The sequence below is a fragment of the Erpetoichthys calabaricus genome, chromosome 5 (assembly GCF_900747795.2).
Source record: "Erpetoichthys calabaricus chromosome 5, fErpCal1.3, whole genome shotgun sequence".
Classification (NCBI taxonomy): domain Eukaryota; kingdom Metazoa; phylum Chordata; class Cladistia; order Polypteriformes; family Polypteridae; genus Erpetoichthys; species Erpetoichthys calabaricus.
In genome coordinates this window covers 16,192,430-16,212,731 of record NC_041398.2, presented here as the reverse complement: position 1 = coordinate 16,212,731, position 20,302 = coordinate 16,192,430, and the positions used below count along the sequence as shown (strand labels likewise).

The window sequence follows — 20,302 nt, the reverse complement described above, 5'->3', positions numbered from 1 at the left end:
GCACTGATCCATTGTGGTTCAGGCTGCTGCTGGTGGTGCTGTAATGGTGTGGGGGATATTTTCTTGGCATACTTTGCTCCCCTTAGTATCAATAGAACATCGTTTGAATGCCACAGCCTACCTGAGTATTGTTGGTGACCATGTCCATCCCTTTATGACCGCCATCTTCTGATGGCAGGATAACGTGCCATGTCATAAAGCTCAGATCACCTCAAATTGGTTTCTTGAACATGACAAGGAGTTCACTGGACTCAAATGGCCTCCACAGTCACCAGATCTCAATCCAATAGAGCACCTTTGGGATGTGGTGGAATGGGAGATTCACATCATGGATGTGCAGCAACTGCATGAAGCTATCGTGTCAATATGGACCACAATCCCCAAGCAATGTTTCCAGCACCTTGTTGAATCTACGCCAGGAAGAAATACAGCAGTTCTCAAGGCAAAAGGAGGTCCAACCCGGGCCTAGCAAGGTGTACATAATAAAGTGGCTGGTAAATGTATGTCACAACAATACACTTGTATCTAGTACCTCTGGTAAATTCAATATTAAACAGCGGGCCTCTTGCCAGTCTAAAAATCTACTTTATTGCATTTCTTCCAGCCATCTACAAAAGTGAAACAGGGAGATGGTTTGCAAAATATTTCAAAGAAGACCTTTGCACTGTTAAGACCAAACAAAGCCTACTGTCGAACACTTCACATCACTTGATCACAGCCACACTGACCTCTCCGTGTTCTATCACAGGGCTTTAAAAACTCATTTCAAAATACAATCAAATCAAATAAAACAGACGAAGCTAAACTCAGTCTCATTCTGGGATCACACATTTCTCCAGGACTTAATGACAAACAAACTATTTAACTGCTCCTTTTATCGCCTCTGATGGCAGGGTGTTCACATCCAATTTCACCTTTCATCTGCCATGGTGTGATCCTTCCTTACCCTCCTATACATTATATATAGATAGATAAATTTAAGTTTAGTATAGTAGGCAAGATTAGATAGAATTTAATTTTAGTATAGTAGGAGGGATTACATAAATAGAATTAAATTTTAGTACAGTAGGCAGGATTATATAAATAGAATTTAATTTTAGTATAGTAGGTGGGATTATATATCCATTTTCCAACCCGCTGAATCCGAACACAGGGTCACGGGGGTCTGCTGGAGCCAATCCCAGCCAACACAGGGCACAAGGCAGGAACCAATCCCGGGCAGGGTGCCAATCCACTGCAGGACACACACACAAACACACCCACACACCAAGCACACACACTAGGGCCAATTTAGAATCGTCAATCCACCTAACCTGCATGTCTTTGGACTGTGGGAGGAAACTGGAGTACCCAGTGGAAACCCACGCAGACACGGGAAGAACATGCAAACTCCATGCAGGGAGGACCTGGGATTATATAAATAGAATTTAATTTTGGTATAGTAGGTGGGATTAGATAGATGGATAGAATTTTAGTATAGTAGGTGGGATTAGATAGATATATAGAAATTTAATTTTAGTATCGTAGGTGGGATTAAATAGATGGATAGAATTTTAGTATAGCAGGTGGGATTAGATAGATATATAGAAAGAATTTAATTTTAGTATAGTCGGTGGGATTAGATAGAATTTTAGTATAGCAGGTGGGATTAGATAGAATTTAATTTTAGTACAGCAGGTGGGATTACATAAATAGAATTTAATTTTAGTATAGTTGGTGGGATTACATAAATAGAATTTAATTTTAGTACAGTAGGCAGGATTATATAAATAGAATTTAATTTTAGTATAGCAGGTGGGATTATATATCCATTTTCCAACCCGCTGAATCCGAACACAGGGTCACGGGGGTCTGCTGGAGCCAATCCCAGCCAACACAGGGCACAAGGCAGGAACCAATCCCGGGCAAGGTGCCAATCCACTGCAGAACACACACAAACACACCCACACACCAAGCACACACTAGGGCCAATTTAGAATCGTCAATCCACCTAACCTGCATGTCTTTGGACTGTGGGAGGAAACTGGAGTACCCAGTGGAAACCCACGCAGACACGGGAAGAACATGCAAACTCCATGCAGGGAGGACCTGGGATTATATAAATAGAATTTAATTTTGGTATAGCAGGTGGGATTAGATAGATATATAGAAAGAATTTAATTTTAGTATAGTCGGTGGGATTAGATAGAATTTAATTTTAGTACAGCAGGTGGGATTACATAAATAGAATTTAATTTTAGTATAGTTGGTGGGATTATATAAATAGAATTTAATTTTAGTACAGCAGGTGGGATTACATAAATAGAATTTAATTTTAGTATAGTTGGTGGGATTATATAAATAGAATTTAATTTTAGTATAGCAGGTGGGATTACATAAATAGAATTTAATTTTAATATAGTAAGTGGGATTAGATAGAATAACTAACTTTGCTTACATTCAGGACACGAAAGTGGTTCATGAAATGTTTGCTGCCGGTGTTCAGTGTATTACTTTATTGATGCTTCCTTCTGTAGTTCATGTGGTGTGTATAGCGCAAATTTTAATGTGGTCATTATGAATTCTGCAGTCTGAGAAACACCAAATTCAGAACAGCTATGAGGTTTCTCACTGGCAAGATTTATTTGATACTCATACAAATTGTTGCTCTTTGAGAATTATTTTCAACATTCAGTACAAGAACAAGGCTTCTTGTGAATTCTTAAGTACTCATGAAAATTACTTAAAACTAAGAATCCTTTCCTACATTCGTTAAAGTGATAAGGTTTTCTCCACGGTGAATTTTTGAATGATATTGAAGGCCACTGTAACTGCAGAATCTTTTACCACAGTCAGGACAGAAATATGGCTTCTCTCCAGTATGTATTTTTGTGTGCCTCCGAAACACACTACAGTCGCGGAATCTTTTGTCACATTCAGAACAAGAATACGGCTTCTCTCCAGTATGAATTCGTTTGTGCTTCCGAAGTCCACTTATGCTGGTGAATTGTTTGCCACAATCAGAACAAGAGTATGGTTTTTCTCCGTTGTGAATTCTCATATGGTTCTGAAGACAGCTGTTAAAGAAAAATCCTTTGCCACATTCTGAACAACAATGTGGCTTCTCTCCTGTATGAATTCGAGTGTGCTTCTGAAAAGCACTATTACTGGTGAATCTTTTCCCACATTCAGCACAGCAATATGGTTTCTCTCCTGTATGAACTCTTGCATGTATCTGAAGACAGGTACTGTCAGTGAATTGTTTGCCGCATTCAGAACAGCAATGTGGCTTCCTTCCTGTATGAATCTGTGTGTGCTTCTGGAGAGTGGTGATGGTGGCAAACCGTTTGCCACATTCAGAACAGCAATATGGCTTTTCCCCAGTATGAATTCTTGCATGTCTCTGAAGGGAGCCACTCTCAGTAAATCGTTTGCCACATTCAGAGCAGCCATATGGCTTCTCTCCAGTATGAATTCGTTTGTGTCTCTGAAGAGAGCTACTGTCAGAGAATCTTTTACCACATTCGGAGCAGCAAAATGGCTTCTCTCCTGTATGAATTTGTCTGTGTTTTTGAAGAGAACTACCATCAGAGAAGTGTTTGCCACATTCAGAGCAGTAATATGGCTTTTCTCCTGAATGAATTCTTGCATGTCTCTGAAGAGAGCTGCTCTCTGTGAAATGTTTGCCACATTCAGGACAGGAATATGATATCAGTCCTGTATGATTTGACTTGTGATCTTCACAGTCAGATTTATTTATTAAAAATTGTCCACCATCTTGGCCAGCATATAAGACCTCTTGACCGGTGTTATAAACTTGTTGTTGATCAGTATTGATAGTTTCTGTCCGTGTTAGTTTGGCAACGGTAAGAGTACTGCACAGCAAAGGGGCAGCTGTCAAATTTTCTGGTTCTCTTGTTAATTTCTTCATCTTCTCCTTGTCTTGTTTGGGTTTTAGCCTGCACTGTAGAACAGTCTGATATAATAAAGATGGGAAGATGCGGCCATTCTCCTGAAAATCTGCAATAAAAACAGAATTTACTTACATATCTCTGAATAAAATTTACTAACAAAAAATAAAAACAGATGAATTGCACATTTGATGGAGATGCTGCCTCACATGGAGGGTGAATTCCTGATCTTCCCACTGTATGTGTGTGTGTGTAGAATTTGCATGTTCTCCTGCTGTCTTCAGTTTCTCCCCCTTCCTCTAAAATCCCACAGATGCGTCTGCTGTGTTCATCACCATCTGGCATGCCCGACTATGCATCTGTGTGCCCTGCGGTGGACTGACATCCATTCATAAGTTGATGTCTACCTCACTTTAGAAACTGACAGTGACAACTGGTTAAGAAAAAATGGATGAGAGGACTACAATGGAATCGGAAAAGTGGAGATGATGAAGTGAGGCGTTCATGCGATTCAAGCCCAATCCATGCCCACTAGTCAGTACTGAATCACTCACTCTTTGTTATTGTTACTGATCTTGCTTAGCCTTGTTTTCCCTATAGTTACCCATAATGTTAACTAGGACAGTATTGTGGTAAATTTTTCCTGAATCATTTAGTTTTCCACAAATATTCTGTGGGTGTATGTTATGTAGTGTTATAATCTGGACCACCTGTCGACAGATGTACAGGTTTGAGAAATCCATTTTCTGAATAAACATGTGTGACTGTCAGGGTAGGACACTGTGGACATCATAACTGAAAACTGAGTCACCCAATCCAAATGAAATTTGGCACAGCTGTGAGCAGCAGAACATTCTAGAAGCCTAAGGATTGAGTGAAATCACTCCAGCACATTATACTGCACGGAAATAAGGGTTTTGTATAATTGTGCACACTTGTCTGTTAACTGTAGAAAATATAAATTATACAAGAAGGTCTTTCTTTAATTAAACATAAAACACTACTGACTTACAATGTTTTACTGCTAAATCATGGCATTAAGAAGGGAATGCAGAAAACTGAGCAGCAGTTCAAATTTAGTGAAATGTGTATGCTGCTCTCAATTCCACCGACCACAAGTGGCAACACCACCAACATTAGAATATGCAAACGCTCTCACTTTCACTTTTTACGGGGCATCCTATAAATTTAGTCACGCTGCAAACCTTAAATCACTTGAAAACCAAAAAAATAAGGTGTATAATTAGACCAAGACCCTCCACTAGGGGCACCTGTAATAGTAACTTAGTTCAAATTAAAACTAGAAATATATCACCAGTTCAGAGAGAAGTATGCAGTTTTAAATGCTGCTGATTATTAAACTTTCGCTCTCTTTGGTAAATGATATTTTATTAAGTAGAAAATCTCATCGGTGGCTTCTCACTTAAACCTGACTCCGTACCTCTGACACTGTTCCCCTTGTTGAGGCGTCACCAAATGGGTAGACATTCCTTCATAAATCTAGAGATTCTGGTCCAGGAGGTGGCCTTGGAATGATTCACTGTGACAAAATGCAAATCGCTTGTAAACATTTAGGTGACTTCACATCCTCTGAGACACTAGTTTTAAATATTAAAACAGATGTGTACTATAATTGTGTTAAAGTAGGGCCATATTCATTGTTCATGATTGAAGACGGCAGCCTTTTATCTGATCTGGCTACACATTATGATCACGTAGTGATGATGGGGGTTGACTTGACTTGAACCTAGTTTTGTAACATTCGACTTGCTTGTATGGAATTAGTTTGATTTTAATAAATTCAATAAAATGTTATTGAAAGAAAGAAAGAAAATTGATGTGGAAACTGACACTTTTAGCTAATTTTTAGCTACTTTTTTGTTAAATTCAATAGGATTTTATCAGACTGTGAAAGGTCCAATTCCTAATCATAATCACACATTAGATTTAATTAGAACTTCTGAAATTCAAAATATAAACATTACTCCATTAAATGAAGTTATTTCTGATCTCTATTTAATAATGTTTGCTTCTACCCTTACCAATACACTCACAGATTAAAAGAAGGACGGTGAGACATCTAGATGATGATTCAGCTTCAAAATGTAAAGATACTTTGAGTAAGTCAAGTGTATTTGTGGAAAACCATTTAGATCGGTTAACATCAAATGTAAATGTGGAGAACAATTTAAATCAGCTAACATCAAATTATAATGTGACCTTGATATGGGCTTTGGATCCCTTAAAACAGTGTCAAAAACTGGAGCGCAGATGAAGAACAACAAATCTGCAGGTCTTTCAAACTGCATGGACAGAAAGTGTTAAAAAATATTTAAAAAGCTCTTTTTAAAGCTCGCTCAGACTACTATTCTAAAATAATAGATAACAATTATAATAATCCTCGGGTACTGTTAACAGCAGTGGCTAACTTAACAAATAGGAATTCAGAACTACAGTGCAAAATACCAACAGACATTAGCAGTACAGACGTTATGGTGTTCTTTAATGAGAATATTAAAAATATAAGATCCCAGATCTCAGCATCACAGTGCAAACCTCATACTCACCTTGCAGTCAGCACTTCAGAAATTTTAATCCTGTAACTGAACAGGATGTCTTAACATTAATTTCTAAAATGAAGCCCACTACTTGTTCCCTAGATTTGGTGCCAACATAACTAGTAAAAAGTGCATTGGATGTTCTTGCAGCGCCTATTCTAAACATTATCAATAGTTCATTATTGCGTGGCACAGTACCTGATGCACTAAAAGTGTCAGTCATTAGACCATTACTTAAAAAGTCAGACCTACACCCACATACACTTAATACTTATAGACTCGTATCAAATTTACCCTTTCTCCCTAAAATAAGTTAAGTTAAGTTTAGGGCAGATTTCAAAGTCCTCCTTTTAACATATAAAGCATTAAATGGCCAAGATCCGGCTTACTTGTCTGAATTTATCATGACTTACAAACCTGAGCGCACATTAAGATCTCAATTCCTTCAATTTCGTTGTTCCTTTGTAAAAGTGACAATGACAATAAAGATCTATCTATCTAAGATGCCGGTCTGCTTATGATTCCAAGGATTAATAAAATAGTGGGAGGTCGAGCTTTTAGTTACAGGGCACCTAAACTGTGGAGTGGTCTGCCTGCTACTATAAGAGATGCCCCTTCGGTCTCAGGCTGAAGGCTCACAACTTCAGTTTAGCACACCCTGCCTAGAGCTGCTGATTAATTGTACGGATTGCATCTCTGTTGTCAGTCATTAGCACTAAAACATAAGTAACATGATCGTTTGAATTTACTGCTAACCCACTCAAACATGGCACGTGGTGCTAATGCCCTACTTCTAAGTTGTCTGCCTGCCTAAGGAAAAGTCATCTCTGATGGAGGAGTACTGGAATCGTCAAGTAGAATGGTTCTTTTATCTGATTGGCTGGCCCAGCACTAACTCAGCTATGGAATGTCAAGTAGGGGGAGGCAGCTTGATGGCCGAGGTCTCCAGGATTCTGAACAAATCGGAATCCTATTATGTGATATCATCTACTGTTGAATTCTGCTCTGCACTTGTAATATTACTACTGTACTATTATATTGTATTGAGGATTACTTGTGTTCTGTTCTGTGTATTGTATTGCATTTTTGACATCCACTGCATGCTCACCCTACCTGGAAAGGGGTCTCTCTATTTCTGAATTGCCTTTGCCGAGATTTATTCTTTTTTTTCACCCTACAAGGGTTTTTTTTTTGGGGGGAGAGTTTTTTTCTTGCCTTCTTAGAGACTCAAGTCTTTATGGGGCGGGTTTGTTGCCGTCAAAAGGCAAGGTCTATTAAAGCCCATTGTGGCACTTCTTGTGTGATTTTAGGCTAAACAAAAATGAATTGTATTGCACTGTATTTTATATTTGATCAAATTACTTACAAACTGCGCCACTCCCAAATGACTGTTCCTCTTCTGCTTCTCTCCCGTTTCCTTCACTGATTTTCTCCTCCTGCTCAGGTAGCTCAGATTTCATCTCCATTGAGTTCGGCCGAGTACGCAGTTTTCCTGAATTGCTGAAACAGGGCTGTAAAGCAGGGTAGGATTCTTCAGAAACATCTTGCTTGAAAATGTTCCCAGTTTCATGGTTTTGCAGGTCGAAACAAAGTGAGAAATCTTTTGAATCTTCGACTTTGATATCATCATTCCTCCCCACGGACCCCTCTTCAAAAACCGAAAATGTTTCTTCACAGTCCTCCAGCTTTGTCCATAAATCATCTAGTGTGCCCGACTCCCAGTCCTCTTGCTTAATGTGTGCCAGTCTTTCATCTGTGCACTCAGGCTTACCGGAGGCCATGCTCTGTGTTAAACTCTTCCCTTACTTTTCCAACTCTCCACTCTTCTCTTCAAAGATTCAGCCCTCACTTGGAGGCCATTAGAACACCTCACTGTATGGACATGTGAAACAAGGAGTCTCCTTCATACCCTGTGGAAATACATGGGATAGAATTACTTTATAAAGTTAAAAAGAACAACTTGAGCAAATTCAATGGTTAACTATTTTAGCTTGCAAAGAAACCTACCAACGGTGAGAGATGTCAAGTGTCAAGCTACAAAAAGAAGTTCTCAGCAGATTTGCAATGATAAACCCGACTTGTTAATGAAGCAAAGTCTAGCTAGCTGAGGCAAACATAAGTTTGGTGAAAAGTAAAAAAGTGCCCTGCCGATTTTGTTTTGTCACATCAAGGCAGACCCAAATTCAACATAGAAAGAGTTGGGGAGACCTAAACGAAGCCCACCATTTCAAAGAGACACAACCTGTGATCTACTGATAGGCTACATCTCAATTACAGTGAAAACAACAGAAACAAATGTAGAAGAAAACACGCTGAGCATCAACCCATATTGTGACACACGTGGCAGCAATTAAAAATATACAGTACTGTGCAAACGTTTTAGGCAGGTGTGAAAAAATGCCGTAAATAAAGAATGCTTTCAGAAATATAAATAATGATTGTTTATTGTTATCAATTTACAAAATGCAAAGTGAGCGAACAAAAGAAAACTCTAAATCAAATCAATATTTGGTGTTCCTACCTTTTGCCTTCAAACCAGCATCAATTCTTATAGGTCCACTTGCACAAAGTCAGGGATTTTGTAGGATTCTAGTCAGGTGTCTGATCAACCAATTGTACCAAACAGGTGCTAATGATCATCAATGTCACACGTAGGTTGAAACACAGTCATAAACAGAAACAGAAACAGCTTCAAACTGGGTGAGGAACAGCCAAACTCTGCTACCAAGGTGAAGTTGTGGAAGACAGTGTCATGTCATGGCAAGATTGAGCACAGCAACAAGACACAAGGTAGTTCTACTGCATCAGCAAGGTCTCTCCCAGACAAAGATTTCAAAGCAGACTGGGGTTTCAAGATGTGCTGTTCAAGCTCTTTTGAAGAAGCACAAAGAAATGGGCAATGTTGAGGATCGTAGACGCAGTGGTCGGCCAAGGAAACTTAGTGCAGCAGATGAAAGACACATCAAGCTTATTACCCTTCGAAATCGAAAGATGTCCAGCAGTGCCATCAGCTCAGAACTGGCAGAAACCAGTGGGACCCAGGTACACCCATCTACTGTCCGGAGAAGTCTGGCCAGAAGTGGTCTTCATGGAAGAGTTGCAACCTCCAGACTTGGAAACAAGGCCAAGTGACTCAAGTATGCACGAAAACATAGGAACTGAGGTGCAGAAAAATGTCAGCAGGTGCTCTGGACTGATGAGTCAAAATTTGAAATGTTTGGCTGTAGCAGAAGGCAGTTTGTTCGTCGAAGGGCTGGAGAACGGTACAATAATGAGTGTCTGCAGGTAACAGTGAAGCATGGTGGAGGTTCCTTGAACGTTTGGGGCTGCATTTCTACAAATGGAGTTGGAGATTTGGTCAGGATTAATGGTGTTCTCAATGCTGAGAAATACAGGAAGATACTTATCCATCATGCAATACCATCAGGGAGGCGTATGATTGGCTGTATGTTTGGGGTCATTGTCCTGCTGCAGAATAAATTTGGGGCCAAAGTCATTAAGAACTATCTTCAGCGTAAAGAAGAACAAGAAGTCCTGGAAGTGATGGTATGGCCCCCCACAGAGCCCTGATCTCAACATCATCGAGTGTGTCTGGGATTACATGAAGAGACAGAAGGATGTGAGGAAGCCTACATCCACAGAAGATCTGGGGTTAGTTCTCCAAGATGTTTGGAACAACCTACCAGCCGAGTTCCTTCAAAAACTGTGTGAAAGTGTACCTAGAAGAATTGATGCTGTTTTGTGGGCAAAGGGTGGTCACACCAAATATTGATTTGATTTCGATTTCTCTTTTGTTCATTCACTGCATTTTGTTGATTGATGAAAATAAATGATTAACACTTCCATTTCTGAAAGCATTCTTTGTTTACAGCATTTTTGCACACCTGCCTAAAACTTTTGCACAGTACTGTATATCTCAGTATCTCAAAAATCCAGTGACTATCTGTCTGTCCGCTTTTCACGAGAGAACTACTTAATAGATTTAGATCGGGTTATTTTCTATAATTTGCTTGAACATTCCGGTTGGTTTTGTGATTTCTTTTATTGCGCCAAGTATCATAGTTCGGTTGCTTGAATCCAATAGGAAAGAACTGAAGATCACAGTTCATAGAACAGACCCCCGGAACCTTCCAGATTTGAAGAGAGTTTGGGCCCAAATCCCACCTGAGCAATGCGTGCGACTCGTTTCTCCACACAGGAGGCGTCTTGAAGCTGTCAGCACCAACAAAGGCTTTCCTAGTAAGAATTAAATACATTTCAGTCTGCGTGTTCAGTCCTCAGTCCCTGTGTTTTTCCACTTTATCACACATCACTTATTGGTTTGGATTTCTTTGTATGTGTGGATCACTTGGGTTGTTACCGACATCTGGGGAAAACGTCACATAGAAACATATTGACAGAGAAAACCGTTGACGCGTTTAGCATTTATTTCCCCCGCTGTATAAAGCTACATGTCGCAAAAAACATTCTTTTTAAAACCTGGGCAGGATCTAATTAATAACATTTTAGAATAAGCAATTAAACCGAGGAAGCGGATTCTGTTCCCCTGTTGATTCTATTTATTTTTATTTTTCTACAATTCAAGGTTCACTATGTTGTCCTTTGCTCGCTCTCTCTATCTCATAGGTGGGGGACGACTTGACTTGAATCTACTTTTGTAAAATTTCACTTGCTTCTATGGAATATTGTCTGATTTTAATAAATTCAATAAAACGTTAAAAAAAAAAAAAAAAGCTATAAGTCATGTAAGCGTCTCGGATTGATGATTCACAGGCAACCTGAAGAGGAACGGATTTCATTAAAGGCCCATGCCCCCCCCCCCCCCCCCCCCCTCCTGAGGTCCAGAAAAAAAAAATAAAAATAGTAAATGATCCATTTGTCATTTAGGAGGGTGACCCGAGTGCCGGTCTGGCGGTGCTTACAGAAGATCACGTCCGACTGTCACACAGGTTTGAGTCCCACCGGTGTCCTTGTTAAAAATCCCCAATCCTGTATTGCTCTTTACTTGCTCACACGTCTGACTAATCTGCGAGTTTAAAATGCTCACCCCAGCTCAGACATACAGTATCTCACAAAAGTGAGTACACCCCTCACATTTTTGTATATATTTTTTTGATATCTTTTCATGGGACAACACTGATGATCTGACACTTTGCTCCAATGTCCAGTAGTCCATGTCCAGCTTGTATCACAGTGTGAATTTGCTGTCCCCTCAGAATAACTCAACACACAGCCATTAATGTCTAACAACAAAAGTGAGTACACCCCTAAGTGAGAAATGCCCAAAGTGTGCCCAATTCGCCATTTTCCCTCTCCGGTGTCATGTGACTCGTTGGTGTTACCAGGTCTCAGGTGTGTTACATTTGCTGTTATCGCTCTCACACTCTCTCATACTGGTCACTGGAACTTCAACATGGCACCTCATGGCAAAGATCTCTCTGAGTATCTGAAAACAAGAATTGTTGCTCCACATAAAGATGGCCGAGGCAATAAGATTGGCAACACCCTGAAACTGAGCTGCAGCACGGTGGCCAGGACCACACAGCGACAGGTTTAACAGGACAGGTTCCACTCAGAACAGGCCTCACCACGGTCGACCAAAGAAGTTGAATGCCTGTGCTCAGCGTCATATCCAGAGGTGATCTTTTGAAAACAGATGTATGAGTGCTGCCAGCATTGCTGCAGAGGGGGGTCAGCCTGGCAGTGCTCAGACCATACGCCCGCCGCACACGGCATCACATTGGTCTGCATGGCCTCTTCTAAAGATGATGCACAAGAAAGACAAGCAGACTAAGGACATGGATTACTGGAACATGTGCTGTGGTCTGATGAGACCAAGATAAACTTCTTTGGTTCAGATGGTGTCAAGCGTGTGTGAGGAGTACAAAGACAAGTGTGTCTTTGGTTGTGGGAGTGTCATGATTTGGGGCAGCATGAGTGCACTGGGTAGTGACAGTTCATTGAGGGCACCATGAATGCCAACATGACCTGTGACCTACTGAAGCACAGCATGATCCCCTCTCTTCGTAAACATGATAACGACCCCAAACACTCCTCCAAGACCACCACTGCCATGCTAAAGAAACTGAGGGTAAAGGTGCTGGACTGGCCAAGCATGTCTCCAGACCTAAACCCTATTGAGCATCGGTATGGGGGGGCATCCTCAAATGGAGCACAAGGTCTCTAACATCCACCAGCTCTGTGATGTCGTCATGGAATAGGATTCCAGTGGCAACCTGTGACGCTCGTGTGAACTTCATGGCCAAGAGAGTTAAGGCAGTGCTGGAAAATAATGGTGGGCACACAAAATATGGACACTGTGGGCACAATTTGGACATTTCTCACTTAGGGGTGTACTCACTTTTGTTGTTAGACATTCATGGCTGTGTGTTGAGTTATTTTGAGGGGACAGCAAATTTCCACTGTGATACAAGCTGTACACGGACTACTGGACATTGGAGTAAAGTGTCAGATCTTCAGTGTTGTCCCATGAAAAGATAAAATAAAATATTTACAAAAATGTCAGGGGTGTACTCACTTTTTTGAGATACTGTATTCCACTACACGAACATTTCATTGAACCAACATTAACGGGATACTTTTCAGACAGGGAAGCAGATTTCCACAGCACAGCCCCAAATATTTAAGTGAGCGCTGCCCTCTGCAGTCTGAAAGGAAGGGGTCGGGGGCCAGCCGGAAGACCACCGACAGGCTTTTATAGAGTTTTTACACCAGTTTAAAATCAGCCAGCTTCAACTGTGCACAGGACAAATAAAACTTCATAGCATGGCAGCACCTGTAAAAAATGAGCTCGCTGTGATTTTAAAGTCAAATGAGATGAGAGATAAGTACAAATCACGTCACATGAACGAAATGTAATTTAAAGCGATTCGGTGTACTGTTAATAGAATACAATAAGAGCAAAAGCAGCTGAGGCCATTTTTCCTATAGTATCCCGTTCGCAGCCCGTGGGAAAGGCAGGATAGACGGCGCTGTGCAGGAGCGAGCGGCTGCGCGTGCACGTGTCCGACCGGCGTGCCGCCCTTCGGCACGGTGCGCGCGTGCACGTGTCCGACCGGCGCGCCGCCCTTCGGCACGGTGCGCGCGTGAAATCAAAAATGGGAAATGGCAAGGAAAGGCACGAGCTTCAAGACATCCGTAACGATCACAGCTTAAGATCCCTGCGCTGAAACAAAAGTCGCACGGGTCAACGACATATTACCGATAGCCCAACTCTCCGCTAAAAAAAAAATGTACACCTCACCAGGTGGAAAGAAGCAACGACCGCACTTCAAAAATAAACTTGGCGAGTGCGACTCGCCGTACCGAAACAACATAAAAAGCGGCCAAAACGAACAACACGTCGTAGCCCAAACCACAGCCACCTACGCGGTGTCGTGCGCCGCTTAAAAAAACAGCAAACCAGCGAGTCGCCATGTCTCCCGTTACCGGGAATTCCTACTCGTACGCGACTTCTGCATCTCACCTTCTGCACTTTGGCGTCTTCTTAGCCTGGAAGAAATCTGAACACGTGTGTCAGACAGGAGCGAGAGCCATGCGCGTGGAGAAAGGAATCGGAGCGACAATAAAAGTACGTCATCAACATGCGACGGCGATCGGATGACACCGCCTACTCTCGGCTTCGGCTCCTGTTCTCTTGGCTTGAATTTTTCTTCAAGACGGGGTAGAGTGACGAACGAATGAGTACATGGCGTGATGGGTGATCCTTTACCAATGTCACACATCAAGTGACTGTACAATATGACTGGCCGTCGGCGTCAATGCCGTTTGAGAGTACTGACCAGTGCGCTGATGCAATGAATGAATGAATGAATGATTTGCTTTTTACACAAATAACCTCCAAGCCAGGGGTGTCCAGTTCTGCTCCTGGTGGGCCGCAGTGGCTGCCGGCTTCCATGCTAACCATCTTCTTAATTTGTGACCAGTTTTTACTGCTAATTAACTTTTTTTCCCCCCTCAGTTTTAATTGCCTTGACTCAGACCTCTTAGTTTGGCAGCTAATTAAGGAAAAATGAACAACAATAATGAGACACAAAACGAGCCGCCACATGACCAGCTAACCACAGTATCTGAAAATAAAGTAAGGTTAAGTTCTCAGTAAGGTTAATCTGCTCAGGTCACCAAAACATTTTGATGGTGCTCTTAGAAAGAACAGAAAAGCTACAAGTTTAAAATTTCCTTACGAATAGCGAAATTATGCCACATATGGCAACATTCGCTCCCCCCCTAGGGGGGGCATGCCCCACAGAACCGCTGCTCTAAAGTGACCCGGGTGTGAGTTCTGGAATGGGGGGCCGGCTAATTACAAACCAACAGTGAGGGAGCTACTTGTAACCACACGCTCATTCAGGAAGTGGTCCCCCGAGGCAGAGAAGGCTCTGGAACTACAGACTGGGATATCCTGCAGGGATCACATAGTGAGAACATTGAGGAGGTTGTTGACTGCACTACTGACTACATCAACTTCTGTATGGACATTGTAGTTCCAGTAAGAACTGTACGCTGCTATGCTAACAACAAGCCATGGATTACAAGTGACATCAAGGGCCTTTTGAACCAGAAGAAAAGGGCTTTTAAAAACGGTGATCAGCATGAGCTCAGGCGCGTGCAGAAGGAACTCCAGGGTGGTGAAGGAGAAGTACAGGAGAAAGCTGGAGCAGAAGTTGCAGAATAACAGCAAGAAGGAAGTGTGGGATGGGATGAAGATCATCACTGGCTGCAGCTCGAAGCGGGGTGCCACCATCAAGAGAGACGTGAAGAGAGAAAACCAAATGAACAACTTCTTTAACAGGTTTGACCACCCTAACCCACTCTCACTCTCACCTCGGAGTACTGCACCCTCCACACATCCTTCTGCTGATACCAGCATAGGAGAGACATCCCCACCCATAATTACAACAACGCAAGTGAGAAGAGAGCTGAGGAGACTTTGTGCCAGCAAAGCAGCGGGTCCAGATGGAGTATTGCCACGACTGCTGAAGGTCTGTGCATCGGAGCTGGGGGGTCCTCTTTAACCTGAGCCTGGAACAGTGGAGAGTCCAGAGGCTTTGGAAAACATCTTGCATCACCCCAGTCCCAAAGGTATCACGTCCTAGTGAGCTGAACGACTGTAAGAATTATGTTTCTAGACTTCTCTAGCGCCTTCAACACAATCCAACCTCTGCTCCTTAGGGACAAACTGACAGAGATGGGATTAGATTCATACCTAGTGGCATGGATCGTGGACTATCTTAAAGACAGACCTCAGTATGTGCGTCTTGGGAATTGCAGGTCTGACATTGTGGTCAGCAACACAGGAGCTCCACAGGGGACTGTACTTTCTCCGGTCCTGTTCAGCCTATATACATCAGACTTCCAATACAACTCGGAGTCCTGCCACGTGTAAAAGTTCTCTGATGACACTGCTATCGTGGGCTGCATCAGGAATGGGCAGGAGGAGGAGTATAGGAACCTCATCAAGGACTTTGTTAAATGGTGCGACTCAAACCACCTACACCTGAACACCAGCAAAACCAAGGAGCTGGTGATGGATTTTAGGAGGCCCAGACCCCTCATGGACCCCGTGATCATCAGAGGTGACTGTGCAGATGGTGCAGACCTATAAATACCTGGGAGTGCAGCTGGATGATAAATTAGACTGGACTGCCAATACTGATGGTCTGTGTAAGAAAGGACAGAGCCGACTATACTTCCTTAGAAGGCTGGCGTCCTTCAACATCTGCAATAAGATGCTGCAGATGTTCTATCAGACAGTTGTGGTGAGCGCCCTCTTCTATGTGACGGTGTGCTGGGGAGGCAGCATTAAGAAGAGGGACGCCTCATGCCTGGACAAACTGGTGAGGAAGGCAGGCTCTATTGTAGGCACGGAGCTGGACAGTTTAACATCTGTGGCAGAGCGACGGGCGCTGAGCAGACTCCTGTCAATCATGGAGAATCCACTGCATCCACTGAACAAGATCATCTCCAGACAGAGGAGCAGCTTCAGAGACAGACTGCTGTCACCGTCCTGCTCCACTGACAGACTGAGGAGATCGTTCCTCCATCACACTATGCGACTCTTCAATTCCACCCGGGGGGGTAAATGTTAACATTATACAAAGTTATTGTCTGTATACCTGCATTGTTATCACTCTTTAATTTAATATTTTCTTTATCAGTATGCCGCTGCTGGTGTATCGGAATTTCCCCTTGGGATTAATAAAGTATCTATCTAACTATCTATCTATCCTTCCCTACCTAACCCTAATTAGGATTCTATCTATCTATCTATCTATCTATCTATCTATCTATCTATCTATCTATCTATCTATCTATCTATCTATCTATCTATCTATCTATCTATGTTCATTGAAACGGACTTTCTTGTGTTCAGGGCTGCTATGGTTTTTTAATCCACTAGATGTCACTGTTTTCAAAGGTTCAAAAAAAAGACGCAAAAGTTTTGCAGAGCTTTGTCTGCCCGTCATTAATGCCGACCATCGTTTTCTTTCACTGCCGCGTGTTCATCTTTGTCTATAGTTCCATCGATCACAAAATTGCGCCATTTCCCACTCGACCCCCTTAACATACTGTATGCCCCACTAATTTCTTCTTTCTGCTCATCAATTCAGAAACATACAGAGCCCTGTAGGCGTCAAGCCAAAAAAAATCCGTTCAAATGAGTTATTAACTTGCTTGATCAAATTATGCAACTCATTCAAATGGATTATCTTTTTCCTGACTCTTATTTTATCAGAGCGGAGCCCCGTTCCGTATTAATTTATTCAAGCAGATTATTATTGTTTTCCCCCCTTGCAGTCCACTTCTTATTGCTGAGAGAGTTGGCAAAGGCTAAAGAAAAGGCGTATGATGAGTTGCATGAGAGGTTGGACACTAAGGATGGAGAAAAGGACCTGTGGGCTACAGAGAGAGAGACCGAGCTGGGAAAGATGTGCAGCAGGTAAGGGTGATAAAGGATAAAGATGGAAACAAACTCACAAGCAAGGAGAGTGTGTTGAGCAGATGGAAAGAGGACTTTGAGAGGCTGATGAATGAAGAGAACGAGAGAGAGAAGAGGTTGGGTGATGTGGAGATACTGAATAAGGAAGTGCAAGGGATTAGCAAGGAGGAAGTAAGGACAGCTATGAAGAGGATGAAGAATGGAAAGGCCGTTGGTCCAGATGACATACCTGTGGAAGCATGGAGGTGTTTAGGAGAGATGGCAGTGGAGTTTTTAACCAGATTGTTTAATGGAATCTTGGAAAGTGAGAGGATGATGAGGAGTGGAGAAGAAGTGTACTGGTGCAGATAGTTAAGAATAAGGGGGATGTGCAGGACTGTAGATAGATAGATAGATAGATAGATAGATAGATAGATAGATAGATAGATAGATAGATAGATAGATAGATAGATAGATAGATAGATAGATAGATAGTGAAAGGCACTATATGATTGATAGATAATTTATTAATCCCAAGGGGAAACTCACATACTCAAGCAGCAGCATACTGATACAAAAAAAATATTAAATTAAAGAGTGATAACAATGCAGGTAAAAAAGACAATAGTAACTACAGGGGGATAAAATTGACCAGCCACAGCATAAAGTTATGGGAAAGAGTAGTGGAAGGTCAGTTAAGAAGTGAGGTGATGATTAGTGAGCAGCAGGATGGTTTCATGCCAAGAAAGAGCAGCACAGATGTGATGTTTGCTCTGAGGATTTTGATGGGGAAGTTTAGAGAAGGCCAGAAGGAGTTGCATTGCGTCTTTGTGGACCTGGAGAAAGCAAATGACAGAGTGACTGAGAGAGGAGCTGTGGTATTGTAGGAGGAAGTCAGGAGTGGCAGAGAAGTACGTCAGAGTTGTACAGGATATGTACAAGAGAAGTGTGACCATGGTGAAGTCTGCAGTAGGAGTGACGGAGGTGAGATTACATCAGGGATCAGTTCTGAGCCCTTTCTTATTAGCAATGGTGATGGACAGGTTAACAGATGAGATTAGACAGGAGTTCCTGTGAGGTATGATGTTGGTGGATGACATTGTGATCTGTAGTGAGAGTAGGGAACAGGTTGAGGAGACCCTGGAGAGGTGGAGATATGAGAGGAGAGGAATGAAGGTCAGTAGGACCACCAAGATAGAATACATGTGTGTGAATGAGAGGGAGGTCAGTGGAATGGTAAGGATGAGGGGAGTAGAGTTGGTGAAGGTGGATGAGTTTAAATACTTGGGATCAACAGTACAGAGTAATGGGGATTGTGGAAGAGAAGTGAAGAAGAGAGTGCAGGCAGAGTGGAGTTTGTGGAGAAGAGTGTCAGGAGTGATTTGTGACAGACGGGTATCAGCAAGAGTGAAAGGGAAGGTCTACAGGATGGTAGTGAGACCAGCTATGTTATATGGACTGGAGACAGTGGCACAGGAGACAGAGCTGGAGGTGGCAGAGTTAAAGATGTTAAGATTGGCATTGGGTGTGATGAGGATGGACAGGATTAGAAATGAGGACATTAGAAGGTCAGATCAAGTTGGACGGTTGGGAGACAAAGTCAGAGAGGCGAGATTGTGTTGGTTTGGACATGTGCAGAGGAGAGATGAGGGGATATTGGGAGAAGGATGCTAAGGATAGAGCTGCCAGGGAAGAGGAGACGAGGAAGGCCTAAGAGAAGGTTTATGGATGTGGTGAGAGAGGACATGCAGGTGATGGGTGTGACAGAGCAAAATGACGAGGGCAGAAAGATATGGAAGAAGATGATCTGCTGTGGCAACCCCTAACAGGAGCAGCTGAAAGAAGAAGACGACAGTTCAGAGACCCTTAATTGAACTGTAAGGTGTGTATGCTATCATCAGTGAGCCAGAAGAGAAACTAGTTGGAAGACCACCGTGGTTCAAAACGGTTCTTTTGACGAGTCCTGAACTGAATTTCAAACACAGGAGAAGTTACGAAAATGGATTTATGGAACTTTCTCTGAGAATGTGAAATTCCGGGGCAGTGGTGGAAACGTTGATAGAAGAAAAGGTGAGTTTAAAATCTAATCAATAATGGCACTGAACTGCATAGAAACTATTGGCTGGCTGAACTCTTCCAGTTCTGGTTCACTAAACTTCATACCAGGAAAAATAAATAGGTAATGAAATAAAATAATAGTAATGATAATAACAATCCATTCAAACAAACTACGTAATTTGTTTGAACGAGTTACCACTTGAGTTTTGTACCATGTTAGCCATTGTGAATGTAGTAAGAAGTCAGCTAACCGACTTCTCAACCTTTAAGTATTTGCAACCCGAGTTTTCATAACACTTTTAATCGCCCCCCCCCCCAACATTTTTTTTTAAAGGAGCCCACTAATACCAATTTGTTCATTTTTAAGTAATGATATATCATAGATACATATTTTATTATACCTACTTAACTTTTATTAATATTTATCTAACTCTATTTTTCTAGTATCAGAATGTAGTTTAAGTTAATTTGTTTTGGTTTCAAAAGATTTATTTTTCATATTTTCGATTTTTGTTTTCGTTTTTTCATATATTCACGCCCCCCTTTTTGTTACTTCGTGCCCCCCCTAGGGTGGCCCGCTCCACAGTTTGAGAACCACTGAGTTAGCCAATAAAGGAGTCATTTCTGCTGGACTTCTCACTACAAGTTAATAATTCATTCAAACAAAATTTTATTTTTTTCGCCTGACCCCTACGAGGCTCTGTAAAATCAGAATCCTTTTTTTTCTTTTCCACCAATAATTAATGTGCAAGAATTTAACTTGATAGCTTTGGAACTGCTTATAACAGAACACAACATTGCACACAAATAAAATACAATAAATAGCACAAGTGAAACAACACACATAATAAACAGCT

The 20,302-nt window shown here is 41.9% G+C and overlaps 1 protein-coding gene across 1 annotated transcript in view; it reads right to left on the bottom strand.

Annotated features, from left to right (window-relative positions):
• Nucleotides 1–2,220: 2,220 nt before the first annotated feature.
• The window catches only part of LOC114641781 (zinc finger protein 345-like), a 40,965-nt gene continuing 22,883 nt past the window's right edge, over nucleotides 2,221–20,302 (bottom strand). The window contains exon 4 of the mRNA XM_028790802.2: nucleotides 2,221–3,651. Within this exon, the coding sequence (XP_028646635.2) occupies nucleotides 2,729–3,651 (923 nt within the window). The 3' untranslated portion in view covers nucleotides 2,221–2,728. The remainder of the gene's footprint in view (nucleotides 3,652–20,302) is intronic.